The 26,663-nt window shown below is 49.3% G+C and overlaps 3 protein-coding genes across 7 annotated transcripts; all 3 read right to left on the bottom strand.

The window, feature by feature from the left end:
• Nucleotides 1-122: 122 nt before the first annotated feature.
• On the bottom strand, nt 123-19,382 carry LOC311217856 (kinesin-like protein KIF17). The gene is made up of 14 exons (XM_084300210.1): nt 19,258-19,382; nt 18,976-19,122; nt 17,847-17,948; nt 14,974-15,163; nt 10,737-11,189; nt 9,573-9,670; nt 8,808-8,955; nt 7,670-7,758; nt 7,417-7,541; nt 4,663-4,894; nt 3,132-3,390; nt 2,330-2,397; nt 1,745-1,865; nt 123-296 (listed from the first exon to the last, which is right to left on the bottom strand). Exons 2-14 carry the CDS (start codon nt 19,051-19,053, stop codon nt 130-132), a joined length of 2,130 nt encoding a protein of 709 aa, XP_084156336.1. The 5' UTR covers nt 19,054-19,122; nt 19,258-19,382; the 3' UTR covers nt 123-129.
• LOC311217960 (kinesin-like protein KIF17) lies at nt 19,263-20,525 on the bottom strand. The gene is made up of 3 exons (XM_084300376.1): nt 20,294-20,525; nt 20,010-20,110; nt 19,263-19,352 (listed from the first exon to the last, which is right to left on the bottom strand). The coding sequence occupies exons 1-2, from the start codon at nt 20,516-20,518 to the stop codon at nt 20,069-20,071; spliced, it is 267 nt and encodes an 88-aa protein (XP_084156502.1). The 5' UTR covers nt 20,519-20,525; the 3' UTR covers nt 19,263-19,352; nt 20,010-20,068.
• A 574-nt stretch (nt 20,526-21,099) lies between these two features.
• On the bottom strand, nt 21,100-25,913 carry SH2D5 (SH2 domain containing 5). Of its 5 annotated transcripts, none has more exons than XM_084300371.1 (9): nt 25,381-25,913; nt 25,012-25,092; nt 24,834-24,908; nt 24,508-24,651; nt 24,164-24,373; nt 22,948-23,116; nt 22,753-22,855; nt 22,523-22,682; nt 21,100-21,307 (listed from the first exon to the last, which is right to left on the bottom strand). In XM_084300371.1, the coding sequence occupies exons 1-9, from the start codon at nt 25,462-25,464 to the stop codon at nt 21,119-21,121; spliced, it is 1,215 nt and encodes a 404-aa protein (XP_084156497.1). In that variant the 5' UTR covers nt 25,465-25,913; the 3' UTR covers nt 21,100-21,118. The 5 variants fall into 5 exon arrangements, with proteins under 5 accessions (XP_084156497.1, XP_084156498.1, XP_084156499.1 ...); XM_084300372.1 differs by having other exon boundaries at nt 22,753-22,852; XM_084300373.1 differs by having other exon boundaries at nt 24,855-24,908.
• Between the last annotated feature and the right edge of the window lie 750 nt (nt 25,914-26,663).

Below are 26,663 nucleotides of genomic sequence, written 5' to 3'. Positions count from 1 at the left end.
GGCTGCCCGCACCGCACAGACACACTCAGCAGCCCCAAGCCAACGCTGTCCGTGTTGGGGTGGAATTACAGCGCTGGGCCCCGTGCAGCTCCCCCAGCCCCGCAGTCCCCCCGCGCCCCGGCCCCGCAGTCAGGAGGCGTCGCTGCCCACGCCGCCTTTGCCCCTTTTCCGCGTGGTTCTGGAGGCTGGTGGTGTGAAGTCGAGCGATTCGAGGCGGAACGGACGGGGCTGGGGCAGCAGCGTGGCAGTGGTGCTGGTCAAAGCGGCGTTCAGCCCCGAGGGAGCAGTGGGCTGAGCTGGAAAGGAGAGAAACATGGGCAAAAAAGAATCACAGAACCACAGAATTTCTAGGTTGGAAGAGACCTCAAGATCATCGAGTCCAACCTCTGACCTAACGCTAACAGTCCCCACTAAACCATATCCCTAAGCTCTACGTCTAAACGTCTTTTAAAGACTTCCAGGGATGGTGACTCCACCACTTCCCTGTTCCAATGTCTAACAACCCTTTCAGTAAAGAAGTTCTTCCTAACATCCAACCTAAAACTCCCCTGGTGCAACTTAAGCCCATTCCCCCTCATCCTGTCACCAGGCACGTGGGAGAACAGACCAACCCCCACCTCACTACAGCCTCCTTTAAAGTATCTGTAGAGAGCAATAAGGTCACCCCTGAGCCTCCTCTTCACCAGGCTGAACAAGCCCAGCTCCCTCAGCCGCTCCTCGTAGGACTTGTTCTCCAGGCCCCTCACCAGCTTTGTCGCCCTTCTCTGCACCCGCTCAAGCACCTCCATGTCCTTCTTGTAGCGAGGGGCCCAAAACTGAACACAGTACTTGAGGTGTGGCCTCACCAGAGCCGAGTACAGGGGGACAATCACCTCCCTAGCCCTGCTGGTCACACTGTTTCTTATGCAAGCCAGGATGTTGTTGGCCTTCTTGGCCACCTGAGCACACTGCTGGCTCATATTCAGCCGACTAGGGCAGTAATGCTGTTCAAGGCTGTTTAAGGAAAAGTGGGACCTGGTGTGTGATAGTAGTGGTTGGGGGATGGTTGGACCACAGGAGCTTGGAGGTCTTTTCCAACCGTAACAATTCTATGAGCCTGTTTATTCCCAGCAATGTTCTCCACGTCCTCATCAATGTGCTCCAGGCAGATTTCCCAAGGGCAGAGGGAGCCAAGCAGGTGCTCTCTGCTCTTGGAAGCTGCCATCACACATATGATCCGGGAGTGGATTTGGTTCTGCCACAGAGATTGTCTGAGACCAGCACAGGGCCAACAAATCCCTCTCCCAGCCCTGTTCTTTTCCATGTGCTACTTTCTGTCCTGTGTAGCCACTGCCCAGGGGTAAAACACTTTACATCTCGTGCTGGCTGACAACACCTATTTTGTGCGTAGATGCAGCAACACTCTGGGGTTCTGCAGCTATTTTAAAATTATTAATGAAATTAACATTTTTAATTAAAAACAGGAACAGACCTCATTCTGCAAGAAATTTCCTGTTAAGTTCAAGGGATCCGTATGTATCACCAACCAAGTTTTTGAATGCTCCTATTTAATTATCCCTACACCAATTTTCACCATGTCCATCACACTTGTGACTTAAGACTACGTCCATAGCAATCTGTAGGAGAATGCTGCAGGCTTGGGATAGTGCTCTCAAGAGAATTAGCACCCCATGAAGTTTATTCCTGGAAAAACAATATGAATGCCCACAATATATCAGACAAAAGACCACAAAGATGTGTTTACCTCGGTTCTTCATTGGATCAGTGTTAAGAATCTGGCTCGCTCGCTTGGATCGGAAGTAATTGCTGGCAATACTCTCACTCTCGCTCCTGTTCAGCATCAGCCTGTAGCGGTCTTCCTCTTGCTGCAATCAGAAAGCACTGTCAGCAGCGCTGTACTCTGTACCAGCCCTTAGGTACACAGGTATCCTGGGTTAAGGCTTAGAAATACCACAAACTACAGTAAATTGGATAAAAAAGCAAGCTCCTGGGCAGAGTGACACGGTGAAACGCACATACCAGCTACATGGTCAAGCCTGGTTTGGGCAAAGCTGTGAGTGATGCAAAGTTAAAGCAATAAAAGCAATTCTGCTACCAGACCAGGAGGTGAACTGCCCAAAATGAACAATTTCTTGTCTGAGAACAAGGTCAGCTCTTGCCTGACACGCGTCTTCAAGGGTCCTTTGCTAAACCTGCTGGCTGACACCAGCTGTGAGCACGTGCCTGGGCAGTCACCTAACTCTGCCCACAGCACACAAACCATGGCCATGTCTCATGGTGATGTCTGAGCAGGACTTTTCAGGGCCTCAGGAGGAGAAATACCGCTTACCGTTGGTTCTCCACTCTCAGCTGAAGGGCTCTTTCTGGCAGATTTAGACTGTGGCAGTGTTGGAACTGCTATGAGAAAAGCACAGCATTAAAGGGCTGTCATCTCTAAAACAATTACGCACTCCCTGATCCCCACCACTGCTCAAATCGCTGATAATTAGGATAACAGATGCCTGGAGGAGCCGTACAGTGATTCATCTCCAGTGAGTGGTTTAGGATATGGATCAGCTAAAGCAGTTGCACATGGTTCAACAGCTCTTGTCTTGCAGGAATGGCAATGCATCTCCAAGGCTGAGGCAACTCATACCTTGGAATTACACAAGGATGCTGAATTCTAATTCTCAATCAACTAAATGCTGCTGTGAAGCTTCAGGAAAGTCGTCTCACTTTAGCTTCTAAAGGTTTGAAACAGGTCCTGTAGTATCACCCTTGTAGCACATATTCATTAATGTGAAGTGTTTTCAGATCCTAGGAGGAACAGCTTTAAAAAGGGCATCTTACTTGTTTAAACACTAGTTGTGATTTCACTCTGCCCAGAAGGCATGCAGAGGACTGCGCTATCGAACACAGGCAGCTTAGTGGGGAGCCCTGTGCCTGCTTCCCAACCCATATCACCTACTCAGCACAAATATTTGTGCAGACCTAGAAACAGGCAGCTGTGTCCTCACTAAATTATCCCTAGAAAGCCTCAGCTATACATGGAAAGTTTTACATGTGAGTGCAGTCCAAACACCATGTATCAACGTGCTAGTGAGCTCGGAAGAAGCTACATGGTGGCAGTACAATCCAGACGCTCCTCTTACCTGCGGGCAGGTGGGTTTTTTGAATGACAAGCTCTGGAATTTTCCAGCAGCCAGCCTCCTCATCCCAGACAGACTCATGCTTAATCTTCTCCAGATTGCTGTAGTTGCAGTCACGCCGGATGAGGGACTGCACCTGATCCAGCAGCTGCTGGAAGAGCATGGAGTCTCGCTCCAGCCGGCGGATGGTGTTGAGGTAATCGATCTTCTCCAGCTCAAACTCTGACTGCAGATCTTTGATCTCGGTCTCGGCAGCCTGCAGCTGTGTCATAAAAGCAAAATGGCGAGTTGGGGTTATGACAGAGAGAGGACCGTGGGTTACTGCGAGCAGAAACATTTGTTAGGCGCAGAGATGGAAATCAGTCAGATGGTTTACTCAGAAGGCAAATAAGAGGGAGGTGACAATGCTACATGAAAATGAACAGCTTGGCGAAAGCGGATCAACAACTTCTACTTTCACCGTCCCTTTACACAAGAACGAGGAAGTGCTTACAGAAAAGCAATGGTGGGAAAACAAAAATGCCACAAGGATTCTGTGATCTGGATTTACGCTCGACTGAAGCCAGAAATTTAACAAAATTCAAAAGATAAAACAGTTAATAAGCACTTACTGTTACCTCCCACTCTTAAAAACAAAAGTTTCATCAGTGTTTGGAAAGCTTTTTAATTTATAATTAAGAATTAGGATGAGATTTATCTGGAGAGATCATTCCACATCTGTTTTAATGGAAGACTTGTCACATCATCCTATAAATTACTGAGTCTTCAAATAGTCTTAAAATTAAACTCACAGGTATATTCCGTGTCCTGTGCTAATAAAGTTGTGGGTGTTTCTAGCTTGGATGAAAAGGGTGGCATTTTACTTCGATAACCTAAATACATCAAATTCTTCACGTGCAGATTTCTGGCTGCATATACACACATTTTTTGAAGCTCCTCCAAGTCTGCTTTATACCATCAGAGCAAAACTTATTTTCAAGCATGCCTAATATTTAAGGGCATTGCTTTTATATATATAAATATAATATTTGCATGTTTGTTTGTTTGTTGTTTTCCTAGAGAACTTCTCACACTGTAATTTCTTGGGTGATGAGAACTGGTGCTGCTGAGGATGTAGCAAGCTGTGCAATAGGCTGCATAGGTCAGCAGAGGGAGTTGCATCCTCTCCCATGAACAGACATGTTCCTCTGGGCAGCGTGTTACACAATAGAGAGACCAGATTTTAAAGCCCTCGGGTAGGGATTTGAGAAGTCGTGGAACAGCTCAGTGAGGGCAGTTCCATCCAACATTTCATAAAAATGCATGCAAGCATTGTAAGTACTAATGCAGACAGATGAAATATTACACAGCTGGACTCATTCTGTAAACATTAGCATTAAAAAAAAAAAAAAAAAAAAAAAGGGTAAGCAGAGGAGGAAAGATGGATGCGGATGCATCGAACTAAGAGGTAAAAAAAGCCATCCTGAGATTAACTCCACTGGATGCTCCCTAAATCTTAAGCAGGGATAACAAGGAGCAGCTTTTGCAGGCTCACCTTTTTCTGCATTTTCTCCAGAAGTTTGCTCTTGACTCGAACCTCCTCCTGGATGGAGTCGTAGACATTAAGCAGAACCCAGTCGCTGCTGTCCTCGTCAGATTTCTGCAGCGCAGTCACTAGCTGCATTCTCCGCTCATCTGCATACTTTTTCCGGCGTTTATGCTTTTCCTTGAGGTCCTTGTTTTTAGCCTGTTCCCCCCCTACCACCTGTTGCTCTAGCATCTGCAGCCTGGGAAAGGCAAATGCTTCTCTTAGCTGAGCAGTACTGAGAAACATTTGTGTAGCTGTGAAGGATGCTCTTCCTTACCTGAATGACACTTGAGACCATGCAATACAGATATACTGACTTCTGCAGAGATTTGCTGCCCTGAGTAATCATGGCAAATTCCACTTTTAATAACAGTTTCCATCATATATACTCATATGGAGTTTCTAGTGACAGAAACACAGGTTATTCTGATCACCTTTGTCATCATGTGAGACTGAAAATCTGTATCTACACTCAAAGAAAAAAAAGTTTCATGGAATTTATCATTCAGTTATTATTTCTTGTTTTGAAAGTCTCTCAAAGCATACACAGAGGGTGCCAAAATGATGAAAATGTATTTTAAATGGCGAAAAGTGAAGTAGCATGGCTACAAGCCATACCACAATTTTTCTTGGGACAATATCAGCCAGAGTTAATGGCATGGGTTACCTCAGCATCACTGCCTGGGTGCAAACACAAAATGATTGGCTTCAAATAAGGGCCCACATCCACACTGCATGGCCCCATACACTCTAGCACGGGTATAAAGAAAAGGGGCTCCCCTGTGTTCTTACAGCACCATCCAAGTAGCCCCTTGTACCTCATGCCAGGAGCACAAGGGGATTTGTAAGTAGTCTGAGGTACAGTGAAACACTGCACAGCATCATCTAAACAGTGCTGTTCTCTTTAAAAGCAGTCTGGGAGCACGCCGCCACTCTTTACTGTGCTTTGTTCCACCTTTTAAGGGCAACAGTGATTTAGTCCCACTGATCTGCCCAGAAGGCAGATATGTATCTGACAAAGTTCTGAAACCAAGAGTCCTTCTAATGCCTGGCTGCGGTGAGGAATTCAGATCCCAGGCAGGTTGCCCCTCAAACCACTGCACTGATGCTGCGAACAACACTAGGCACCATTTTCCCTGATGTGGCTCATACCTGTTCAGACAGGGCACACTGTGCTCCAGAACTGGTCTCTTTGTCTGCACTGGGATCTGCAGCAGAGCAAATAGCTCAGGTTTGCCAGCACTGGCTCAAATCAGAGAAAATCCCACTACTGATAAAAGCTCCACTGATAATAGCCTCTTAATTATCTTCAAACCCATCCAAAAGGGCTCATTCTCCGCCAGAGATGACCTACTACTCTACTCCACTGCACTTGCCAAGTAGCCTTCAGTTTCATTTGCTTAATGCAGGACTGAATCCTGCTCTGCTGGGTATCAGAGAGCTCACAGCCATCCTGATGCGTAAAGCTTTTAAAAGGCGCCTTTGAAAGTCCCATACCTGTGGAATCAAACCCTCATGCCTAACCTGCAGAGAACTTTTGATTTTAACAATGTAGTTGGGAGAGTATTTTTATCTTGTTTATCACAAAAAGGAAAACTGCAAAAGGATTTGATATATAGTCAAAACAATTGGTTTCTTTTGAGCTATCTCCATTAGAAAGAGACAGAATTGCCCACAAATTACAAACAATGTTATTTTAGATTTCTTAATAGCTCCTTCTTCAGCTGGGAGAGGCCCAGAGGAGCAAGCATGTGTCACAGGAGCTCACAGTGAAACTAAAAGACTTAGTTAAAAAAACAGAATTTTTCAGAATCAAACTTCACCATGCACATTATATTTTATGCAACAGAGCAAAACATAGAAATCAGCAGGATTTCTGAAACAGCCCTAAGCCCTCATTTTGTCTCAGTATGCTGGGTTGTACTCTGACTAAATGAATCCTCTCAAGGCAGCTTTCACCTGGAGGAAAACCTTCAAGACAGGATGCACCTGAGATTGGCCAAGCACAAGACTTGACGCTGCACTCCTCACATCTCAGTCATCAGGTCCAGGCCCTGAGTCTAACACTGCCCCTAAAATTCGGTTCTTAGATAATTTTGATGCCAATTCTGGCTCAAGTCTTGCAAACATCGTCAGATGCATGAGGCAAAAGTGATCTCAGTGACATTGAAGAGTCACAGAGGATGTAATCACATCCATCCAGATGCACAGTGAACAGCAGGAAGACCTGCTACCATACGTACACTAATATTACAACATTTAGAAAATGCTCTTCCAGAACATTTTTCCAAGAGGAAAAGGAGGCAACCTTTAAGTTCTTTGGGCATTTAAGCTCTGTCAGTAACAGCCAGGCTCAACTTTATAAACTATACCTGCAAAAAGCCAAAGAAGGAAAGATTTCCCTGTCTAAAGATCTAGGCAGGATTTGTTATCCAAAAAGCACATTCACTTTCTTCCACTGACACCGACTTCTCTAGATTTTTCTCAAAATTCTGGCATTTGGCATCAGAGTAGCATAGCTAACAGCTATTTACCCGTCCAAACAGGACAAAAGATAATTTTGGAATAAAGACTATACATCTGCCTAGATTTGTGCTGTGTGGATCACACTGCTAAAGCTCAACAGTTGTACTACCATGCAAGAACAGGATTGCTTCTTGCCTGTGTGAGCTAATGTGCGATGCACAGGAGGCAGTTAGCAGCAGCAGCACAGTCACTGACCTGGCAAGCACCTGCTGCTGGTCTACAGGCACTGAAATCCCCTCCATGGTGACAGCCACCTCTGCTCCAGCACTCCCCCTGCTCACACCACCAGTGTCTTGGACAGTCTGAGGGGCTGCTGCATCCTGAGGACAAGAGGAAATGAAAGGCTGCAGCTCTGAAAACATGCAGCACGAATACTGGGAGAGACGAGGCGTGACACTACCCACTTGGGCATATTCAGCCCAGGAGGGAGAAATGGTCTGAAGGGTACCTTGACTGATACTGGTTCTTCACCCACTGCAGCAACAGAGTCTTCAGGCAAAGCTATCTCATCAGGAGCAGTTTCAGTCCTCATAGCAACTGAAGAATAAAAGAGCAAATACCCACAATTTAAGTAAATGATGAGCTCTGCACAGAGTATAAACCTGTGAAAACATCACATAAAATCTTCCCCAAAAGCCAAAAGCTGTCTGTCTGGGAGGAAAAGTCTGTTACTTACCTTCTTATGCCGTTGGTCAGAAAAAGCCAGAGACCCAGAGGGTCAGCTGAAGAATACAGATTTACAGGGCTGGGAGAGCCTGGATCCTCGTGTTCACATGAAAATCTATTTCAGAGGCCTGGAAGGCGCACACTTGTAATCAGAGGGGAAAAAATTAACCTCTCACCTTAGAAAGTGATAGCATCAAAAATTAATATAGGTTCTAGAATTAATATTGGGTAATAGGTGCTGCGTAAGCATGTTACAAAACATGCTCTGAGGCACTGCAGAAGTATAAATGAAAAGCAATAATGAAGAGGATAGCTGGCAACAACTTAAAGGTGTGTGACAGGAATACCTGCCCTCCAGCAAAGTGATGGTGTTGATAATCCACCAGGAGACCAAGAGCTGCGTCAAATTTGTATGCGATGGAAGATACTGCTGCAGCCACCCTCATCTTGGGCATGTGAGTTGTGGGAAGCCAATTGGATCAAAACAGAGTGCTGCCTGCTGAGACCAGTCATCTCTGCAGCGCAAACCTCTGTTCTAATGGAACGCTGCTCTAAGGCAGAGAAAACTCACAGCTACGTGGGCAAAATTGCATTCTGTTGCCTCAAGGCTTACAGGGTAGGGCCAGGCTGGTCCTGACATGGAAAAGAGGTCAGGGGAGGAGGGAAGAGGACAAACTGGGACAGAGAGTCTTATGAATGGCCCTGGAGGCAGAGTTATTGCTCCTGCTGTTGGTAAGGGAGGGGTAGAGCAGAGGCTGCTGCTGCTGCCAGGCAGCACTTGCTGCAGTAGCAGTCACTGCCACTTCAGAGTGGCAGACTTTGCAAGAAACTGTTTCAGCTCTTGCCCAAAGCCCAGTGTATGAACAGCATCAGGGAATTTTCAGCCTGTGCTGTGCACCTTCCACCTTCCTCATCCACACCTGCTTCCTTCCTGAGGTTCTCCTCGAGAGCAGACAGCTTGAGATCATAGCAATTCCTCAGGTTACTGATGTCCTCTTCGAGGCGGGCACGAGACTCCTGCTCTGCCTCATAGCTGGCCTTTAGCTGGGCCAGCTTCTCCTCGTACTCCTGAAAGGCACAGCAGAGCCTGATGCAACAGTGCTGCTCCTGACTGTACAGGAGGTCACATCTTACATTCACCCCAATAAAACTTTTTTATTCTTCACATTTTTCCGTAACTTACGTCAACACAGTACTGATGAAAGGTGACTAATTAGCCCTAGAAACTGCTCTCTTAGGCAGATGTGATACCCTGGAGGAGTTTTGTAACAAGTAAGAAGAAAGTTTATTTAACTTCTCGTTCTTCCTCATGGCTCTGTCTCCCTTCTTTATCTTCATCCTTCTACTGTTCCCAATGTCTTTGTGTACCACTTTTCTTCCTCCTCTTACAGAACAAATCTAAGTGTCACACGTAATTTCCCCTTTTTGTTATGTGTACTTCAAAACATCTTGGGAACCTCCACCTCTCTGGAGACGAACTGGAGTGAGTAATACTGAAAGAAATGCTATTGTAAATAAGGCCTCCAACAACGTATGTTCTGGCCATAGGAAAAGGCCCAAGACCAACAAATATGATGAGAAGTATACTGGAAAGGCTGAACCACACACCCCTACATTATATTATAAAAATATTACAAAATCCCACAAGCTTCAAAGACACTAGGCCATAGCCCCTTCTGACTTACTTCTCTGATCAGCTGCTTCTCTGCTTCAACATCTAGCTGGGGTTTGAGGGGGTGGGCTGGCTTCACTTCCAAGTGAGCAGTCTCGGCAGGTAGAAGGCCTGTGAAGCAAAGCAGAAATAAACATCACACACAATTATTGGGTGGGATTGTCTTCAGAATGCTTGGAAACAGAACAAAGAACCTGGCTACAAGCAAAGAATATCTCAATCCGCGTGCTCCTTTAAACTGCACTCATGTGCCAGCATCTGTGCTGATAAAACGCCTACTGGCATGGGACTCCAAAGATGTGGGGAGAGGAGTCAGCACTGAGCAGAGGGGGAGAGGTTTAAGCTTTGGGTATATGAAAGCAAATATAAATTTAATCTCTGTCACAGAGTAACAGAAGACCTGTTTCCAGGGCTATGCTAACAGATTTGGAAGATAAAATAAGCTGGGAAAGAGATAAGAAGGCAAGGAAATTGCCTCCTTTCTTCACAGCTGTTTTTGAAAAGTGGTAGAAAAGGGAAGAAAAAAATATTACTGCCTTATTCTTCTGATAAAAATTATCCTTTTTAGGGTACAATTCTCAGAAGGTGATCAGGTCCCTAAACACTGCTCTCACCCATTTATTCCCGTGTTTGCTATTCCTACTTCAGAGCAAAGAGTGGGTCTGCTGAGGCTGGGCTGAATCGTCAAAGAGAGGACAAGGCATTCTGTAAGCAATACTGCTAGAAAAGCAAAACTTTCCTTGTAGCATCAAAAAATCCATGGTTTAGAAGAACAGGGGCTGAATGCTATAAAGAATTTTACACTACTATTTCTTTATCATCTTTGTTCTGCCAGCTGAAACCACTCTGAGACTGACCAAATTCTAGCCAGAATGACCAAGAAGAATCGAGGATTGGAATCACATCAGCTTTTTTTTTTTTTTTTTTTTTTTTTTTTTTAAACAAAATTTGTTGTTCTTGAAAGCTAGAGAAAACGCTAGTGAATTCAGATGCTCTTTACCAGTAGAATAAGGTCAGTTTGGCAACAGTAAAGAAAAAGCACATTACTAGAATGGAAACCTTTTCCTGCAACAGGTGAGGGGAAGGTTTAGGCAAAATCTGGTGAGCACTGTATGTGGAAAAAGCACATTTTTTTTTGGTCAAAGATAAACCTTTGGAGCCACCAGGGCTCTCCTACCTGGCAAGTTATTCGCGTTCATCTGTTCAGCTAGAATGGCCTTCAGTTTCTTAATCTCCTCCTGATATTCCCTCAGCAGAGCATCTTTGGGGTCCTCATTGATAGAGGGCTTGTTCTTGATGTTTTTTGCTCGATTAGCATAGCGCAGAGTACTGAGGCTTTCGTCATAGTTGTTATCAGCTGGAGATAAGCATGCTATCATCAGGGTTTTGGTATTCCCTCCAAGGGAGTCTTGCAGCAGCCTGGTCAGCTTCGAGTCGCGGTAGGGGATGTGTTTGCACCTGCCGTCGACCAGGGCTGAGATGACATTGCCCAGAGCAGAGAGGGATAGGTTGATTTTGGTGGCCTCTTTGAGCCGCTCCCCTGTGGCTCCAGTTTTTGACTGTCTTTCACTTCCTGCCAGATCCACTAAATTGAGTTTTGCAGCCCTAAGGTGGTCTTGCCCTCTCTCATCTGCAAGAAAATAATTCTGGGTTAGGCTCATCTCAAGAAGCAGCAATCTGGCAGTTAAGAACAAGAACTTTGGCATTACATTTCTGTTCGAGCCCTGTTCTTTGTCTGCATTTGGGCCCTAATTCCTTTAAGTAAATACCTGCTTAATCTTAGAACTACATGTTTTAGTGCTTTCCTGAACAAGACCCTGCATGGTAAAAATTCCTAACTGTTCTTACGATCCCAGTGAGCTCTGCACGCACACACACACACACGCGCACACACACACACTCTCTCTCTCTCTCTCCCCACATATTTCCACAGAAGCTGAGTGTTTAGAATTTCACGCAAAGCCCTTAGCAAGTAACAAGATCAGACCATGACTTTATACAATTTCTTTTCTCCCCAGATCGCATCATGCAATTAAACAATGCCTGAGCACTGGAAAAAAAAGAAGGGAGGAAGCATGAAATGAGAACAGGGGTCAGTGGGCAGCAGCTGGAGTAAGGCTGGATAGAGGGCACAGGCAAAAGAGCAGGCTATCTGAACAGCTACGTGACGTGGAGAGGAGGAAGGCAGAAAGGTTAACGTTGCAGACCACCATGGAAAGGCTGGAGTAACCACTATGGTGGGAAACAGTTTCTCCATGAATTCCCAAACAAGAGCATTTCAAGGCTGGAATCCAACCTACCCTAATCAATGGATATATTCAAGAAGTTTCTTGCTGTGCTTCAGAAGAACAAGTACATTCTTCCTAAGCACCCAAATACCACCGGGGACAGCCACCTGGCTTTCTGTCCCGAGACAGCCCAATCGCTCAGGAAGCCCAGCAGCTCTCCCCCTCACCCATGGAGCAGCGCGGTGACTCAGCACACAAGCATGCTCAGCGGCATCTGTTCCTCCTCAACAAATGACGTTCTCAGTGAGAAAGTAAAATGAAGGAACACAGGCAAGAAACAGAACTCCCAGACATCAGGCTTGAGCTCGGCCCTAACCACCTGGATGAGGAGCCAGACCTCAGACCTCAGTGAGTGAGGAGTCCGACACAGTGAACTGGTGCCATTCCCATCGTACCACGTAAGGATAATAGGAGACGTGAGCTGAAGTTCACAGCCAGCTCCCCAGCTACCTAGAAGCACACCTCATGCATGTGGTGTCTGCTTCCTTGATCTGAATTTTGAGGCACAATTAACATGATGACACAAATCTGTGACTAAGAGAGAGTGGGTCCAGTTGCTTTAGAAACCCTTCAATTTCTCTGGCTACTTAATTTTCCCTGGTTCATTAAGAGTTTTTATGAGTAAAGAAACACTTCTCCAAAACACAGATTGCTCTCCAAAGCACAGGACCACACTCTTGAATGTCCATGCCCCAGTCATTCCTCATAATTGCAACCCAAGTTCAAGGGAAGAGTGTCTTCAATGCTCCAAGAACAAATTCCCACCAGAACCCAAGGTTTTAACAGTCTGACCTTTTCCAGACAGACTTCTACAAAACCTAACCTTGAATTTAGTTTGAGTTAAACCTCATGAATGCGGAGTACTCCTAAATGTGAATAATGAATAATCTGATGCATGGGGGAAAGTTAAGAATTTTACAGTAAGCATAAAAAAGAAAATAAAATTGATTGCCCAAGGATACTTCACTAGTTACAGCAATAGGCTGTTAACTGCACAACCTACTATTTGCAGCAGAGCGTTGTTTCACTCCAGATCTTTGTGCCATGTCAAGACATAGGAAAACTAAAACTAAAAATAAAAAAAAAATAAAAAAGAAGAAACACAAAACAACAGATGGAGCTTAAACAGAGCACCCTCTCACCATTCTTTCTGAGCACCAGGGTAAGTGGACAGTCATAAAAAACAGGTTTTCTAACTCTTTCCTTCCCTCTCCCAGTTTATATAAACACTGTCAGGCAATTAAAAAGTTGTTTTGGTTCCTGCCAGTCCTTTTACCCAATAAGGCTGTTTGTTTCAACCAGGGAGCTTAGTGGTTTAGTATCCATGGGGTAACGAGGTCTCCAGACTATTGCTGAAATGCCTGCAGCAGCCTGAAAGCCTCCCGTCTAATTCTCGCACAACCCGTCAGCCACTTCTGTGGCAGAAGAACTAAACCGCCTTCCTGTTAACAAATCAATCCCTAAGCCCAATGTAAAGAAATAAAACATCTGCCACACCACTGTAAAATCAGATAGTAACTTGCATATTTCATGCTTCCACAGCCAGAGCCTGGTGTTTGCCTTAATCCTGTTTCTGAACTTTCACTTTTTAAGAGTTCACATAACTGTGAGGAGATCATTTAAAATATTAACTGCCTGAAAACTACAAAATACTACACGCGTGACTGGAAAATAAGTTTGAACTTGCCCATGCATCTCTTTGAGATGACAATATACCAATGCAGTTAACTATTTCAGCTAGGGATTACAGCAGTAGAACCATCCAGCTGTGGGAGGGTGCAAGAACTGTCAACTCTCTCCTCAAATATTCCAGCTGTCTTCCATTCAACTGCCAAAACTTTGTGCTTCACCACCTCCAGATGATCAGTAACAAATCTTAAGGCAGAAACTGAGGAACTGGGGAAAAGGTAAAAATTGATTTGATTTAAATGCAGACAAGGCAGCACTGTCTCGCCTGTATTCACTTTTAACTACAAATGAAAGCGAGCCGCAGAATTTCCATTTTGATATCTGATGGCGAGGTGCAGAGGGTGAGAGTCTTGGGACACAATTTAGGCCCAGGGATTACACAGAGCTCTGCCAAGGAGGAGGTGAGACCACAGCCAGACAGCAAAACTGTCCCCCAGCAGGCAAAACCTCTGCACTGCTGTTCTGTTGTGCGTAGCAAGCTTCTAAAGCTTTACAGCAGAGAAATTGTTGCAGAGTAAATTAAGAGCCCTACACCCAACACAAAGGAGTGTAAACATTTCATTTTCCTTGTTAGGATTCAAGTTGGGATTTGATGGACCCAAATAATGCAAGGATTAGCATCCACTGGCTGTGCTAATTGAGAAATCCCAAAAATCCCATACACACCCGTTTGGGTAGATGAAAATGAGGTACTGTCATCAACATCCGGAACTACAACTTAGGGAGGCATTGTGTAACCTTCCCCATGACTGAAAAAGCTGAAGAAAATGCAGTCAAGCTGTTCACAGCCTCAGCTGGGGTCAAGGACCAGAAAGAAATAGGAGCTTAATTCCTTTCTTAGTCCCAAGAGAAAACCTTTCAAGGTCCTTGTCCAGACCCAGCGAGGCAGCTTTATCAGCTAAGGAAATGCCAATGGAAATGAGCTACTTGGGAAAGGAAAATTAGTCACCAAAACATTATTAAGGGACTCTTTTATTCCATCCTTAAACCCAGATTAGCTGTTTGCTTAAAAGATGTGCTCCACGATTAAGCTAAATGAAGGAATCACTGGGTGAAGTGATCTGACTTGCACTCTAAAGAAGGTCAGACAAAAGAGATAATGATACAAGTTTCTCCAGGCTTCACAAAGCATGAGCTCCCAGCCATTGTATGGGCTAGTTTTAGCACCCTTTGCTGGAAATAAAGGTTTTAGAAGATAAAGAAACAGAAGGAGATGAAATATGTTTCCAGCCTGAGCGTAAGATATTCCTCTCCCAAGGGGAATGGAGGAGACAAGATTTTGAATACACAGCCATTTCACTCTGTGAAGCTTGTCAATGTCAGGGCACAATTCTATGGGACCTAAAACCATTTAGGATCTGAATTTTGCTGGGGGACGCCTGGTCAGACTGCACGCTCTGCTAGCCCCAGGCGTGACGCAGGACTTCCAGCACCTACCTACGGTGCAGATTTCCATATGGATGGTGAAGATGGAGTGGGAGCGGGACGAGTCCTTGTTCATGAGGGTGTAACCCACTGCTCGGTTCCTCCAGCCCATCTCCATGATCCGCTCGCACTGGACCACGCTGTGCACAGTGTGCAGAGAAAGCCCCTTCACATACACCCCCTTCTCTGGGTGCTCCTTCAGCTGCAAAGTGGGACAAGGCAACACAGGTCACAACATGACACCAGCACCACGAGAAGGGACGCTGGGAGCCACCTGCAAGCTTGCGGGCTACATGCATTTCATGTGTGGAGAAAGAAAAAGAGCCTACATGAAAACCTCAGGGTGGCAAAGACGTTATTGTTAGTTACTGAAAAACACGAGACTAATTTTGAGGGCTGCCATCGGCCTGCTGAGCGTCCATACCTCCTGGCACCGTCAGTGGGAGCCAGACGCACGCAGTAGGTGGCCATCCTTGGCATGCCCCATCAGCAGCTGCAATCTCAGCCGGCAGCTGCACTTGGTTGCAACCAAAAAACCTCATATTTCTGAAGCAGGAATGAAACCACACAAAAAGAGGGAACCACCTTTACGGTTCTGCAGCCAAAAGGGATTAATGTTAAGAGGTTGCTGCTTGATTCATTCATCTCCCAGGCCACAAGAAACCCAGCTTCTCTGCACTGAGCTGCCTTCTACCTCCCCTATTATTAAGCTGCATATTTTAAAAAGAACTGAAATGTTTTTCACCTATTATGGCAAAATCTCTAACATACCTTCAGTCACAGGGAGCTTTTTAAAATCAAAGCACAGATTCAATAGTCACAGATATTGTTACCAGTGCTTCACTGAACCCCTCCGCTCTGAGAGGGCGTCTTGTTCTCACTGACAAAATTCCCCAAAATCACACCCATCACGCACAGGCGGACTATAATAATTTTCCAGATTAGTTCATCTTTTAGATGCTTTAAAATCCTATTCAGGCACCTGGATAGAGACAGTGTTAAATACCAAATAACACCTTTTCAGAAATTACTAATCGTGCAGAAGAAAACATACGGCATGTTAATAAATGATTGAAGACTTGAACGATCCATCAAACCTACATAAAAAACACAAAACAATCAAGAGATTCCTGCACTCCCACACTAGCCCCCTCTGAAACTCCCTCCACACTGGGAATTTTAAACAAGCTGAATTCATTTTCAACAGCTATGTTACGCCCCACATCCGCTGAGCTCATAACTACAATTCTATCTTTGTCATGTCAGCTGGGATATCGAGATAGTTGTCATGACTCGGTGTCACGGATGCGATAGATACCACAGTTGGCAGCGTGACCCCCAAAGAGGACCTTTGGGTGATGCACAAGAAGATCACAAGAAGTGATGCAAAAGAACATGTTTGCTGTAAGAAAATCTGTGCATCATGGAGAAGAACTGGCTGAAACCTGAACTCAACAGGATTTTAGCTGTGTTCCATGTCCACTATAAAGCCACAACTGTCCAGAACTAAGAACCAGTTACAAAGCCACAGCCTAACAGGTTGTACACCATGACTTTTGACTGTGCTACAGGAGAACCCCACGGCTGGCAGGGCTGCAGCTGGGAGTGCTGCAGAGACCTGAGGGAACACCCAAGCGGGGACATGGCTGTCATTTAACTCCATGGCAGCCTGACCAGGGCATTTTTCTAGCAAAGCTCCATAAGACCTGCTCTTCTCAGGGTTTCATTCCACAGCAGGCGACTGTGAGCCTCAGTGCTTCAGACTCAGCAAAGCCACTGCCATTAAAAGGCAAAGGAACAAACAGAAACAGGATTTTGGAGGAGCATCAGGGGCCAGGCCCCTGGACACAGCAGAAAGCGGTGGGTCAGCGCAGGCCTCCTGTCCCCGCAGGACACGGCTCGATTAATTACTTCGCTCGGCGGAGGCAGCGGCAGCCAGCAGCTGTGATGGGGTTTCCCTGGAAACTGCTCTGCCCAAGTCCTGCCCTCCCGGTGCCAACTGCAGTCGTCATGGAAACGGTGTCACTGCTGATGCGGAACAAAGGATGGGGATCTGCGCCTCCTGAAACAGCCAGAGCCCCCTTCTCCCTCCTCTCCCCCTGCACCCACACGCGAGGCGCGCTTGGAAAGCGAAGCAGGGCGCTGCCCGCCAGGGGATTTGCCTCCCTTAAGGCCAGGAGCCCGTGGAAAATTTGCCCTGCAAGGCGCAGGGAGGCTCTTTGGGTCCCTCGGCACCGCAGCACTTCTGTGCAGCAGATGGTGCTAGTGCCTCGGCTTTCCTCACACGGGCAGGCCTGCAGGGGAGAGTAAATTAGGACATGGGATTTGCAGGTCCCCCCGGGAATACGTGCAAAGAGATCCACAAAGCCACCAAGAGGCAAATTTTATAAAAATCAGCCCCTTGATTAGAATTTCAGCGCATTTCCCTTCTTGGGAGCTGCCCTCCTTGCCCATGCATTCCAATGGGGAGCAATATCTGCCCTCTCAAAAAGGATCAGCCTTTTTTTGTTTCAAACAGATAATGAGATCATCCACAGCTACGCTGGATCAGATTAAACATTTATAAGGCGCAGAATCCTCCTGCTTTAGAGATAGCCTCCTGCTTTAGAGACGAAGAGGATTAGGAAGAAATTGCCCCATGAGCAGTTTATTCCTTTCTTGTCCTGTAACCATTTTCACACAGCGTCTGCTAAGTTCCTTCTGCCACAGAACTTTCACTAAAGTCCCTTAAAATCTCCTCCTGGCTTCCATATTCATCACTATGTTTATACTCTGGCATTCAGCTTCTGACAGAACATTTTCTTGCATTCCTGTGAGGCATATGTGATAACATTTATCTGAGCAAATTAAAGCACATCCTAATTAAGACATTGACTCCACCTCACCTCCAACTTCTGCTTGGTATCAGCTCCTAGAAGGTCTCGTACATCTTCATTGTAAATCTCCAGGTAGGAAGCTCTCACCAAGAACTTGGTATTTTCAGCACACTGCACAAAACAGGAACAATTTCAGGAGAAGGTTCTCAACATTAAGGCAACCAGGCAGCCCACATAAATCCTCAGCGCCAGCTGGGTGCCTACCTCCCTTCAGCACCTCATCAAATCTTCCATGGCATTTCATTCCCAGGTGTGACTACTCAACACACTTGCTATAGAGGCTTCCAGACCTTAAACTTCTCAGGTGCGAGTCCATAAAGTCAGCAGAGATGTGGGTGCAGGTCATCTGCCTCTCATCCTAAAGCAGAGGCTTGTGCATGGTCAGTATACCCAAAAGTTTTCTGGCCATAACAATTAGAGAGGACATCTTAGGTGATTTCTCAGAAGCAGACACCTATTTTGCAGACCCTTGCATTTGGGTGGATTATACACCTGCTGTCCAGTGAAAATAATCAGGCATCTAATGATATGCAGGACTATATTATGATAACCTGTTAGGGTCTATGCTGAGATAATTTAAATGCTATACTTGGAGTTAAATTAGCACCACAGCCTTTTCTGTCACCCTGCATAAAAATATCATGGTATTTTACAGTATCTGAGACTGAAAATTCACAAGAACCAAACCTTACACTGCCCTGACAGCCACGCAACACAATTGTACCGGTAGTGCAACTGAGACGGGGGAGGAAAAGATGCTTCCAGAAGTGAAGAAGCAGATAAATGGTACCACTTCTCTGAGAATCTAAAGTCCCACGTGACCTGGTTCATTCCTGTCCAGCTCTCTGCCTGCTATTCTACCAATGCATTTAGGTTTAAAAACAGTGTTTTGGTTAAAGCACTTAACTGGGATGAAGATTAGAGCACTAGTCATAGCTCTGTGACAACTGTGATTTTGGGAGAAAAGAAGAGCAGAACAGTATGGATATTACTCCTCTACTTTCCAGAAGGGTTGCCAGGGTAAATACTTTAATGCCTGTGGCTCAGAGAGTATGACACTATAGAACACGCAAAAATCATCTTTTTAGATACCACACAAGGTTACAACAGGATCTCTTTCACATCATTACACACCTACCTGGATGCTCTCAAAAATGTGTTCAAATGCTCTAGGTATAATGCCTTTCTCTGTAGAAGGATCCACAACCCCCTGCATGGTAAATGACTTCCCACTGCCAGTCTGGCCATAGGCGAATATGGTGCCATTGTAACCTTCAGTGACACCCTGGAAATGGAGAAAAGACAACAAATGGCCGTTATCCTTGGCACAACTAGAAATAAGTCGTTCAGATTCTCTTCTGCCTTGTAAAAGGTATTTTAAAGGAAGATCTGGAAGTAAACAAAGCAATGGCTAGGCAACCTGGAGGCGAGTGAAATGCAGCTATCTGAGATGCTTTTTGAAACTGCTGTTGAAGTCTCTCGGGTTCTTGAACAAGAACTTGGTTAGACACGTCACTGAAATGGAAACATGAAAGGGTACAAAACTAGAGCATGAGAAAAATCTTAATAGGCCATCAGAAAATTATAATAAAATGCATTCTATTACCATGTAAGTTGTCAGTTTTCTCTCATAATAGAAACCTTGAAGAAACACAAGTGTTGAAAAAAATGGAAGCATGGCTGACAATGCTTAGACGACCAGAACAGTTTTGACATAGGGCAGAAAATCTTAAGAAATTCAGAGATACAATGAGGATGCTAGCTGACTGTAGGGTAGCCAAAAGGATGGTATCTAGCTTAGTATCCTTTCCTCCTGGAAAGCTGGCTGAATGTAGGCATTGCTTTCATTTGTTCCTATTTCAGAGAACCATGGTAATAACAGAAGATACTTGGAACCTCCATCTTAAAATTACCACTGGCTATTTTATCCCTGGGGTTTCTTCTAACAACACTGGCTGGCTTTTTTTCTTTTTTTTTTCTTTTTTTGTATTTTTTTATTTCCTTTCTTGACTATTTTTTTCGTTACCCTAGCTGGTTGCCATGCTTATGAGTTAACAGGCAACAAACACAATCCCCTTCACTTTGCTATTGTAAAACAGGCTGAGATTCCCCATCTTCTCTAAGGGTTCTTGCTAGACAGTCAAAATGTCCCTAAAAGCATCGTGTTTGTACCTGCTGGAAACGGAGACGAGTGCTGCAGTTCTTGGCCAGCTACCATCTCTTGGGCCTGCTCAGGGAGGTTGTCTTTCATACCAACACCTGCCTGAGACAATCTGGAACAATTAAGTGCAATTCTGTTCCCTGTGGCCTGCTGAAAAAGGTTTTTCTTCCCAATTTCACAGCCTGCTGTCGGGTCACTGCTGTCCTCAGCCCTTCCTTTGCGCCCCTGGAAGCGGCGGGGGGGCTTCCACTGAGCGGCCACCTGCCCAGGCGCCTCCCGCGGGGTTGCCCCTCACCTCGACGAGCGGGTAGGCGACCTCGTTGTAGATGTGCTCGGTGCCGTGCTCCTGCCGGTACGCCCCGTCGAAGGCGAACTGCTTGGGGGGCTGCCCGGCGGCCGCGGGGTTCCGCAGGGCGCAGCGGCCCCGCGCGCTGTCCACGCTCACCACGGCCGCGCAGCCCAGGGCCCGCTCACGGGCGTTCATGGGCCGGCAGCGCACCACCACCTTCACCGCCTCCATGCGGGCACCGGCACCGGGGAGCCCCCGAACGGCCCCGGGGGGGGGCAGCGCCGGGAGCGGCCCCGGGGGCAAGGCGGGGGTGGGGGGGGGGCTGCGGGGAGGCGGCCGGCGCGGAGCGGCCCCGACGCGGTTGCCCCGGCAACGGGGCGGTGTCGCCCGAGGCCCCGCCCCCTCCCCCCGGGTCACGTGCGGCCGGGGGCGCGCGCGGCTGGGAAAGGCGCGAGGGAGTGCGCGGGGCGGGGGCGTGCGGAGCCCTCGGGGTGTGCAAGGGCGCGTGCACGGCGGGGAGGGGGGGGGGTGTGCACTTGTACGCGGGAATGCACGCGAGCGCGCGTGCTGGGGTGGCAGGTGCAGGCGAGGAGTGCGTGGCGGTGTGCAAGGGCGCGGGCATGCAGCGGCACGGGGGGTGTTTGGGTGTGAGCACGCGAGCACGCCCACACGCAGCAACGCGGTGGTGCAAGAAAAAGGCTGCAGCAGACCCAGAGCAGGAGAGCCGTTTATTGCCCGCGGAGCCGCACAGCCCACCGGGCGCACAGGGAGGGAATGAATAAGGCAGAAGGCAGCGACTTAAAGCTACGAGAGGGCCGGGGGCAGCCGGGCCTAGCCCCGCTCATGCTGCACCACGGCGGGGGCCCAGGCGGCCTCCCCCCAGGCACTGGCCCCGCCGGGGTCCTGCTCCTCGTAGCCGGGGTTGCAGCGCCCGGGGCTCAGGCGGCAGAAGCAGCCCCCCGGTGCCCCGGAGTAGTGAGCCAGCAGGGCCGCCACGCTGGCGAACTCTGAGCTGGAGTGCTGCCACCGCGGGGAGAGAGGGCAGAGGTGAGCCCCCCGCCAGCGAGCATCATGCGCCGTGCACACATGCAGCCAAAGGCCTGAGTCCAGCGCACACCGATGCAGCCAGCAGGCAGGCACGGGTGCACCCAATGCACCACACACCCGTGTGCAAGTGCATACATGCAAGTTACCAGGTGCACTTGTGCACCAATGAACCTGTGCATCTGTTGCAGCCGTGCACACGTGCACTCATGCACCCATGTACAGATGCAGCTGTGTGCTGATGCAGCAGCCACAAGGCAGGTACACCCTTGTGCCTATGCTCCAAGTGCATTTATGGACCAGTGCACAGGAGCCCCCATGCACCAATGCACCTATGCATCACACACCAATGCACAGATGCAACTGTGTGCAGATACACCCACAACTTGAAGGCCATGGACCAAATGCACTCACACACCACTGTGCCCATGCACCACGCACCCATGCGCTTGTGCACCCCTGCACCCATGAACCCAAGGCACATACATGCTAACGCATGCATATAGCCATGCACCTATACACCAATGCCCACAGGTACCTGCGCATCATATACCCCCACACAGTTGCACCTGTGTGCCCACACACCGATACCCCTGTGTACCTATGCAGTGATGCAGTCAGAAAGGAAATGTACCTCTGCACCATGCACAAATGAATCAAATACACTAATGCACCGCTGCACCCACGTGCTAATGCGCCAACAGACACACACCGATACCCCTATGCACCCATGCACATGTGCACCTGCAAACCACATATCCATGCACAAAGTGCACCTATGCAGCTACAAAGCAAAAGCAATCCATGTGCGTGTGTACACGTTAATCAAATGCATGTGCACATTGATGCACCCATGCATGAACGTGCCAGCTCACCTATTGACAAACACACCTGTGCAGCCATGCATCAGTGCACCCACACTCTGATGCATTAGTGCAGCAATAGACCCATGCCCCGGCATACTGATGTACACGTGCACCCACACACCAGTGCACCAATATACCATGCAGGAATGCACCAGGGCACCCATGCACAGATGCACTGTGCACTAACATGCAGTGCACCCACGCACTGATGCAACCAGACCGTGACACACTGATGCACTGGAGCACCCCCCACCCTGCTGCACGAACACGGCAGTGCCCCCAGCCCCGACACCCTGTTGCCCCCTGCCCTGTGCAGCGCTCTCACCTCCACGCAGAACCGTCCCTGGGGTGTCCTGAAGACGCAGTAGGGGACGACGCCGCAGGGCGCCCGCACCCACAGGCACCAGCGCTTGGCCAGGCCGGGCTCAGGGCGCAGCAGGAAGGCGCCAGGGACGTCCCTGCGCAGCAGTGCGATGCCGCCGTCCCTGGGGGGGACGAGGAAGCGGGTGGGCACCGCGAGGGGTGGCAGGGGTCCAGGGGCTGCCGTGCACTCACCTGGCGATGCCAGCAAAGGCCCACACGCTCTCGGCCAGGATGCTCTCATTCTCGGGGAGCAGTGCCAGGCTCCGCGCCCCTTTGTTCTCCCATCCCGAGGCTGCTGCAGGAGCTGGTCAGTCTCCTCCTCACCCCCAAACCCAAGGCCTTGTCCCCCCAGCCCTGTGCGCTTCAGCGTCACCTCCAGGCACTCACCGGCCTCGCGGGGTGGCTGATGCGGCTGGCTCTCAGCCCCGCAGTCACGATAGGCGCCCGAGCGCAGGACTTTGCTGCGGATGGCTTTTTTGCGCACCAGGACTGGGGAGCAGTAGGGGTTCCCTGGGCGCCAGCTGCCAGCTCGGCCCTCAGCCTCCGGCCGCCGCTCCTGCAGCAGAGAGCAGGGAATGGGTTTTTGGTGGCACTTGCTACGTGAAATACTGTGCAAAAAGGCCATGCAAAAAAAAAAAAAAAGTAATGCAAAATACGCTGCAAGACACTGCAAAAAAAAAAAAAAAAGCCATGCAAAACACCCTGAAGAAGGTATGCAATAAATGACCTGCAAAAAAGCGCTGTACAAAAAAAAGGCATGCAGATGTGCTATGTATAAAATGTTGTGCAAGAAAAGCCACACAAGCTATCCCACAAAAATGATGCACAGAAGTGCAATGTAAAAAATGCCATACAAAAATTCCAAGGAAAAAAAACGAAGTACAAAAATGCTATACCATAAAAACATTTTAAAAATTGCTATGTAAAACACCAAGCAAAAGCTGCCATTCAAAAAAAAAAAAAAAAAAAAATTGGAAGAAAAAACACATGCAAACACCAAGAAAAAATGCCACATAAACAGCCATGCAGAAATGCTGTGTAAAATACCATGCAAAGTTGCTATGCAAAAAAAGTGTTGTGCAAACAGGCCCAGAGTAAAACACCATGCAAAAAAAAGGCCCATGTACAACAGGCTGTGCAAAAGACTGCAAGAAAAATCTATGCAGGATGGACCATGCAAAATGCAATGTGCTTTGCAAATCTCCGTGTCAGAAAAGGCCATGCAAGAAAGATCTATGCAAAACAGTGTACAAAAGCCAGTAGGGAAAATACTGTTGCAAAACAGCATGCAAGAAGAGGCTGCACAAAACATGCCACGCAAAGCACCATGCAAAACTGCATACTGTGCAAAAAAAAAATCATTGCAAAGAAAGATTGTGTAATAACTGCCAGGGAAGATGTCATGCAAATGATGCTGTGCAAAAATAATAAAGAAAATAGGCCATGCAAGACATCACATAAAAACGTGATGTGCAAAAGTATGCCATGCAAACATACCCTTTACAAAGTGCTGTGCAACAGTGCCATGCTAAAACACCTTGCAAAAAAAACATGGTGCAAAGGCACGTGGGGCAGCACCCAGCACCTTGTGGCCTGCACCTACCCCTGCACCCAGCGAGCCGAGGCCGATGGGCGCGGGCAGGCGCCGGAAGGAGACGAGCGCGTTGACATTTCGCGACACCTCCTCAGGGTTGAGTGGCTCCCGTAGCACCCCGGCACCCGACGGCTCCCCCTCGCCCGCCTGCTCCTCGGGGTGCGCCAGGAGGTAGCCAAGCTGGAAGGAGCGGCAGAGCAGGAGGTGCAGGACTTGCACCTGGTGGGGTGCAAAGAAGACAGTGGGTGCAGGGGCCAGGGATAATGAAAATGTGTGTGTTTGTTTGATTGATTGATTTTGCTTTTGCAGTTTATTTTTTTTTTTTTGGAGTGTTTGGGGTGTGCACCACGCACCTCACCCGGGGGGCCCATGAAGAGGTGGCAGAAGAGGGCGCTGGGGGGGCTGTAGGGGTTGCGGGCCACGAAGGCGAACTGGCGCTCAGCGTGCCTCCAGGTGCTGTACAGGATCCGGCGCAGAGCGTGCGCCATCAGCAGCGTCTGCGGTGACAAGGGGGGGGCTGGCTGGGACCCGGCACTCCTGGGGTGCAAGCAACGCCTGGCCCGAGCCTATTTGCAGATGCACGGCTGCAAAGCAGGTTTCCTGAGCGAAAAGCAACATCCCGAGTGGTGCAACCCCAAAAAGCACCTTTGCAAGGTGGCACCCAGCACCCTGCACCCACCTCCCCATCGGCACCATAGACCTTCAGCCCTTGCAAGCTGAACCTCAGCACCACCGACCTCCTCCTGGGGCAGTCCTGGTGAGAGAGAGGGGGGGCAGCAGTGAGGTCCCCCCCGTGCCATCGGGGGTCCCCCCACACCCTGGGGTGCCCCCGCTTTGTGCCAGTGGGGGTGCCTGACCTTCAGTGCCCGCAGCTGCTCCTCCAGCCACCCCACTTGCCGCTGCAGGTCCAGGTCCTCCACCGCGAAGGAGCCCACATACTGGGGGAGGTGGGCAAAAAGTTCACCCCGCTTTAACACCCTCCCCACCTGCCAGGATGCCAAAATTGCCCCCTCCTGGGGCAATTCCCACCCAGTGGGGATGCGATGCTGTAGGGTTGCACCCAAATTTCCCCAGTGGTGCAACAGCTTTAGGGTGCACGTGCATTAAGAGTAGGGGGGAAACACCAACCCAAATCCCCCCACCCTGCAAAGCCCTGGAGGGGGGGTGCTGCTCTGCCTGCAGCTCCCCAGGGGGCAGGATCAGGCCCCTTGTCTCCAGTACCTCACCTCTGCTGGCTTGGCGATGCCCCGGGCACGTGGCAGGGGGGCCGCCGGATCCGGTCCCCTCCCGTTGGCCGTCTTCTTCTTCATGGCAGTGGGTCGGGGGAGCTCAGGGGGGAGTTAAAATAGCTCCAGCGCCGCATCTGACTTGGAATTGTTGTGCTCCAGCTTGGAAGCCACCCACGGACGCCCAACGGGAGCAAGGGGCGATGTGGGGGGCCCCAGGGCCTCGGCGAATGAATCCCTGCAAGGAGGGACCAGAGAGACACAACCTGCCCCCGCCACCCCCCGCTTCTAGCTGCTGAGCTCCAAGAGGAGCTGCAGTCCCCAAGTCCTGACCCCGTTGCAGGGGTTCCCAAGTCCTCACCCTGATGCAGAGGTCCTGCCATACTGACACTGATAAATGGGTCCCCAAGTCTCAGCCGCAACCCTGATGCAAAACTCCTGCACCCCAACCCCATCCTGAGCACTGTGCGAGGGGCCCCACACGACACCAAGTGCCATGCAAGGGTCCCCTTGTCCTGACCCCCAGCACCACGCAAGCATCTCCACGTCCAGCCCCTGCCCTGATGCAATGTCCCCCACATCCCAACCCCATGCAAGCATCCCTGCATCCTGCCCCTGAGCATGGTAATGGGGTCCCAGTGGCGTGCTCCGAAGCACTGTGCAAGTGTCCCATGCCCCTGCCCCAAGCATGGTGAAGGCATCCACGTCCTGACCCCAGGCACGATGCACAGGTCCCCAAACCCTGACCCCAAGCACAACACACACATGCAAGAAGCAAGGTGCAGGCAACCCCGCACCCAGCGAGCTGCCGGGGTCCCCACGCCCCTGGGGGCGGCAGCGGGTCTGGGGCAGCTTTTCCAGCTGCTCCCGAGGGCTGTGCTCGGCCCCTCTGCGGTGCCCCAAGGGGGTTTTCTCCCCCCCGCAGCCCCCGGCCGGGCTGAGACCCCCACAACTCGTGGCCCCGAGGCCTCGCCGCAGCCGCCCGTGGGGAGCTGGGGTCCGGCTGCCCCAGGCGCATCCCAGCAGGGAGCAAGCCCGGGGCTGCCCCCTCCTTTCCGGCACTATTTGGGGGTCTCTCCCCCCCACCCCCAGCCAATCCGCGGGCAGGCAGCCCCCAAGCCCCGCCCCCTCTTTCCCACGCTCCGTTTCTCAATGGAGCCCCCCCAGCCCACCGCCACCCCGCGGGTCCCCGGGGGGGGGGACGGACAGACGGACACCCGGACAGGGGCAGCCCCCAGGGGACAGCAGCCCCGGCTCGCCCAGCCCGAAGGGCTCCCGCTCCC

The sequence above is a fragment of the Netta rufina genome (assembly GCF_964035555.1).
Source record: "Netta rufina genome assembly, chromosome: 22".
NCBI classification, from domain to species: Eukaryota; Metazoa; Chordata; class Aves; order Anseriformes; family Anatidae; genus Netta; species Netta rufina.
The sequence above is the reverse complement of the archived record's forward strand: the minus strand, read 5'-3'. Positions and strand labels throughout refer to the sequence as shown.

What these genes read in the sequence shown, in the direction of transcription:
- LOC311217856 (XM_084300210.1), bottom strand. Translation starts at nt 19,053, where the DNA reads ATGCAGGGGGTTGTGGATCCTTCTACAGAGAAAGGCATTATACCTAGA. An exon ending in TATGGAAATCTGCACCGTAG is followed by an intron (nt 11,190 to 14,973) that starts GTAGGTGCTGGA and finishes ATTTTCTTGCAG; the next exon opens with ATGAGAGAGGGCAAGACCAC. An exon ending in AAAAACCCACCTGCCCGCAG is followed by an intron (nt 2,398 to 3,131) that starts GTAAGAGGAGCG and finishes CTTTTCTCATAG; the next exon opens with CAGTTCCAACACTGCCACAG.
- LOC311217960 (XM_084300376.1), bottom strand. Translation starts at nt 20,518, where the DNA reads ATGGAGGCGGTGAAGGTGGTGGTGCGCTGCCGGCCCATGAACGCCCGT. An exon ending in TCGCCTACCCGCTCGTCGAG is followed by an intron (nt 20,111 to 20,293) that starts GTGAGGGGCAAC and finishes TAATTGTTCCAG; the next exon opens with ATTGTCTCAGGCAGGTGTTG.
- SH2D5 (XM_084300371.1), bottom strand. Translation starts at nt 25,464, where the DNA reads ATGAAGAAGAAGACGGCCAACGGGAGGGGACCGGATCCGGCGGCCCCC. An exon ending in TCATGGGCCCCCCGGGTGAG is followed by an intron (nt 24,374 to 24,507) that starts GTGCGTGGTGCA and finishes GCACCCCACCAG; the next exon opens with GTGCAAGTCCTGCACCTCCT. An exon ending in TCAGCCACCCCGCGAGGCCG is followed by an intron (nt 22,856 to 22,947) that starts GTGAGTGCCTGG and finishes CAGCTCCTGCAG; the next exon opens with CAGCCTCGGGATGGGAGAAC.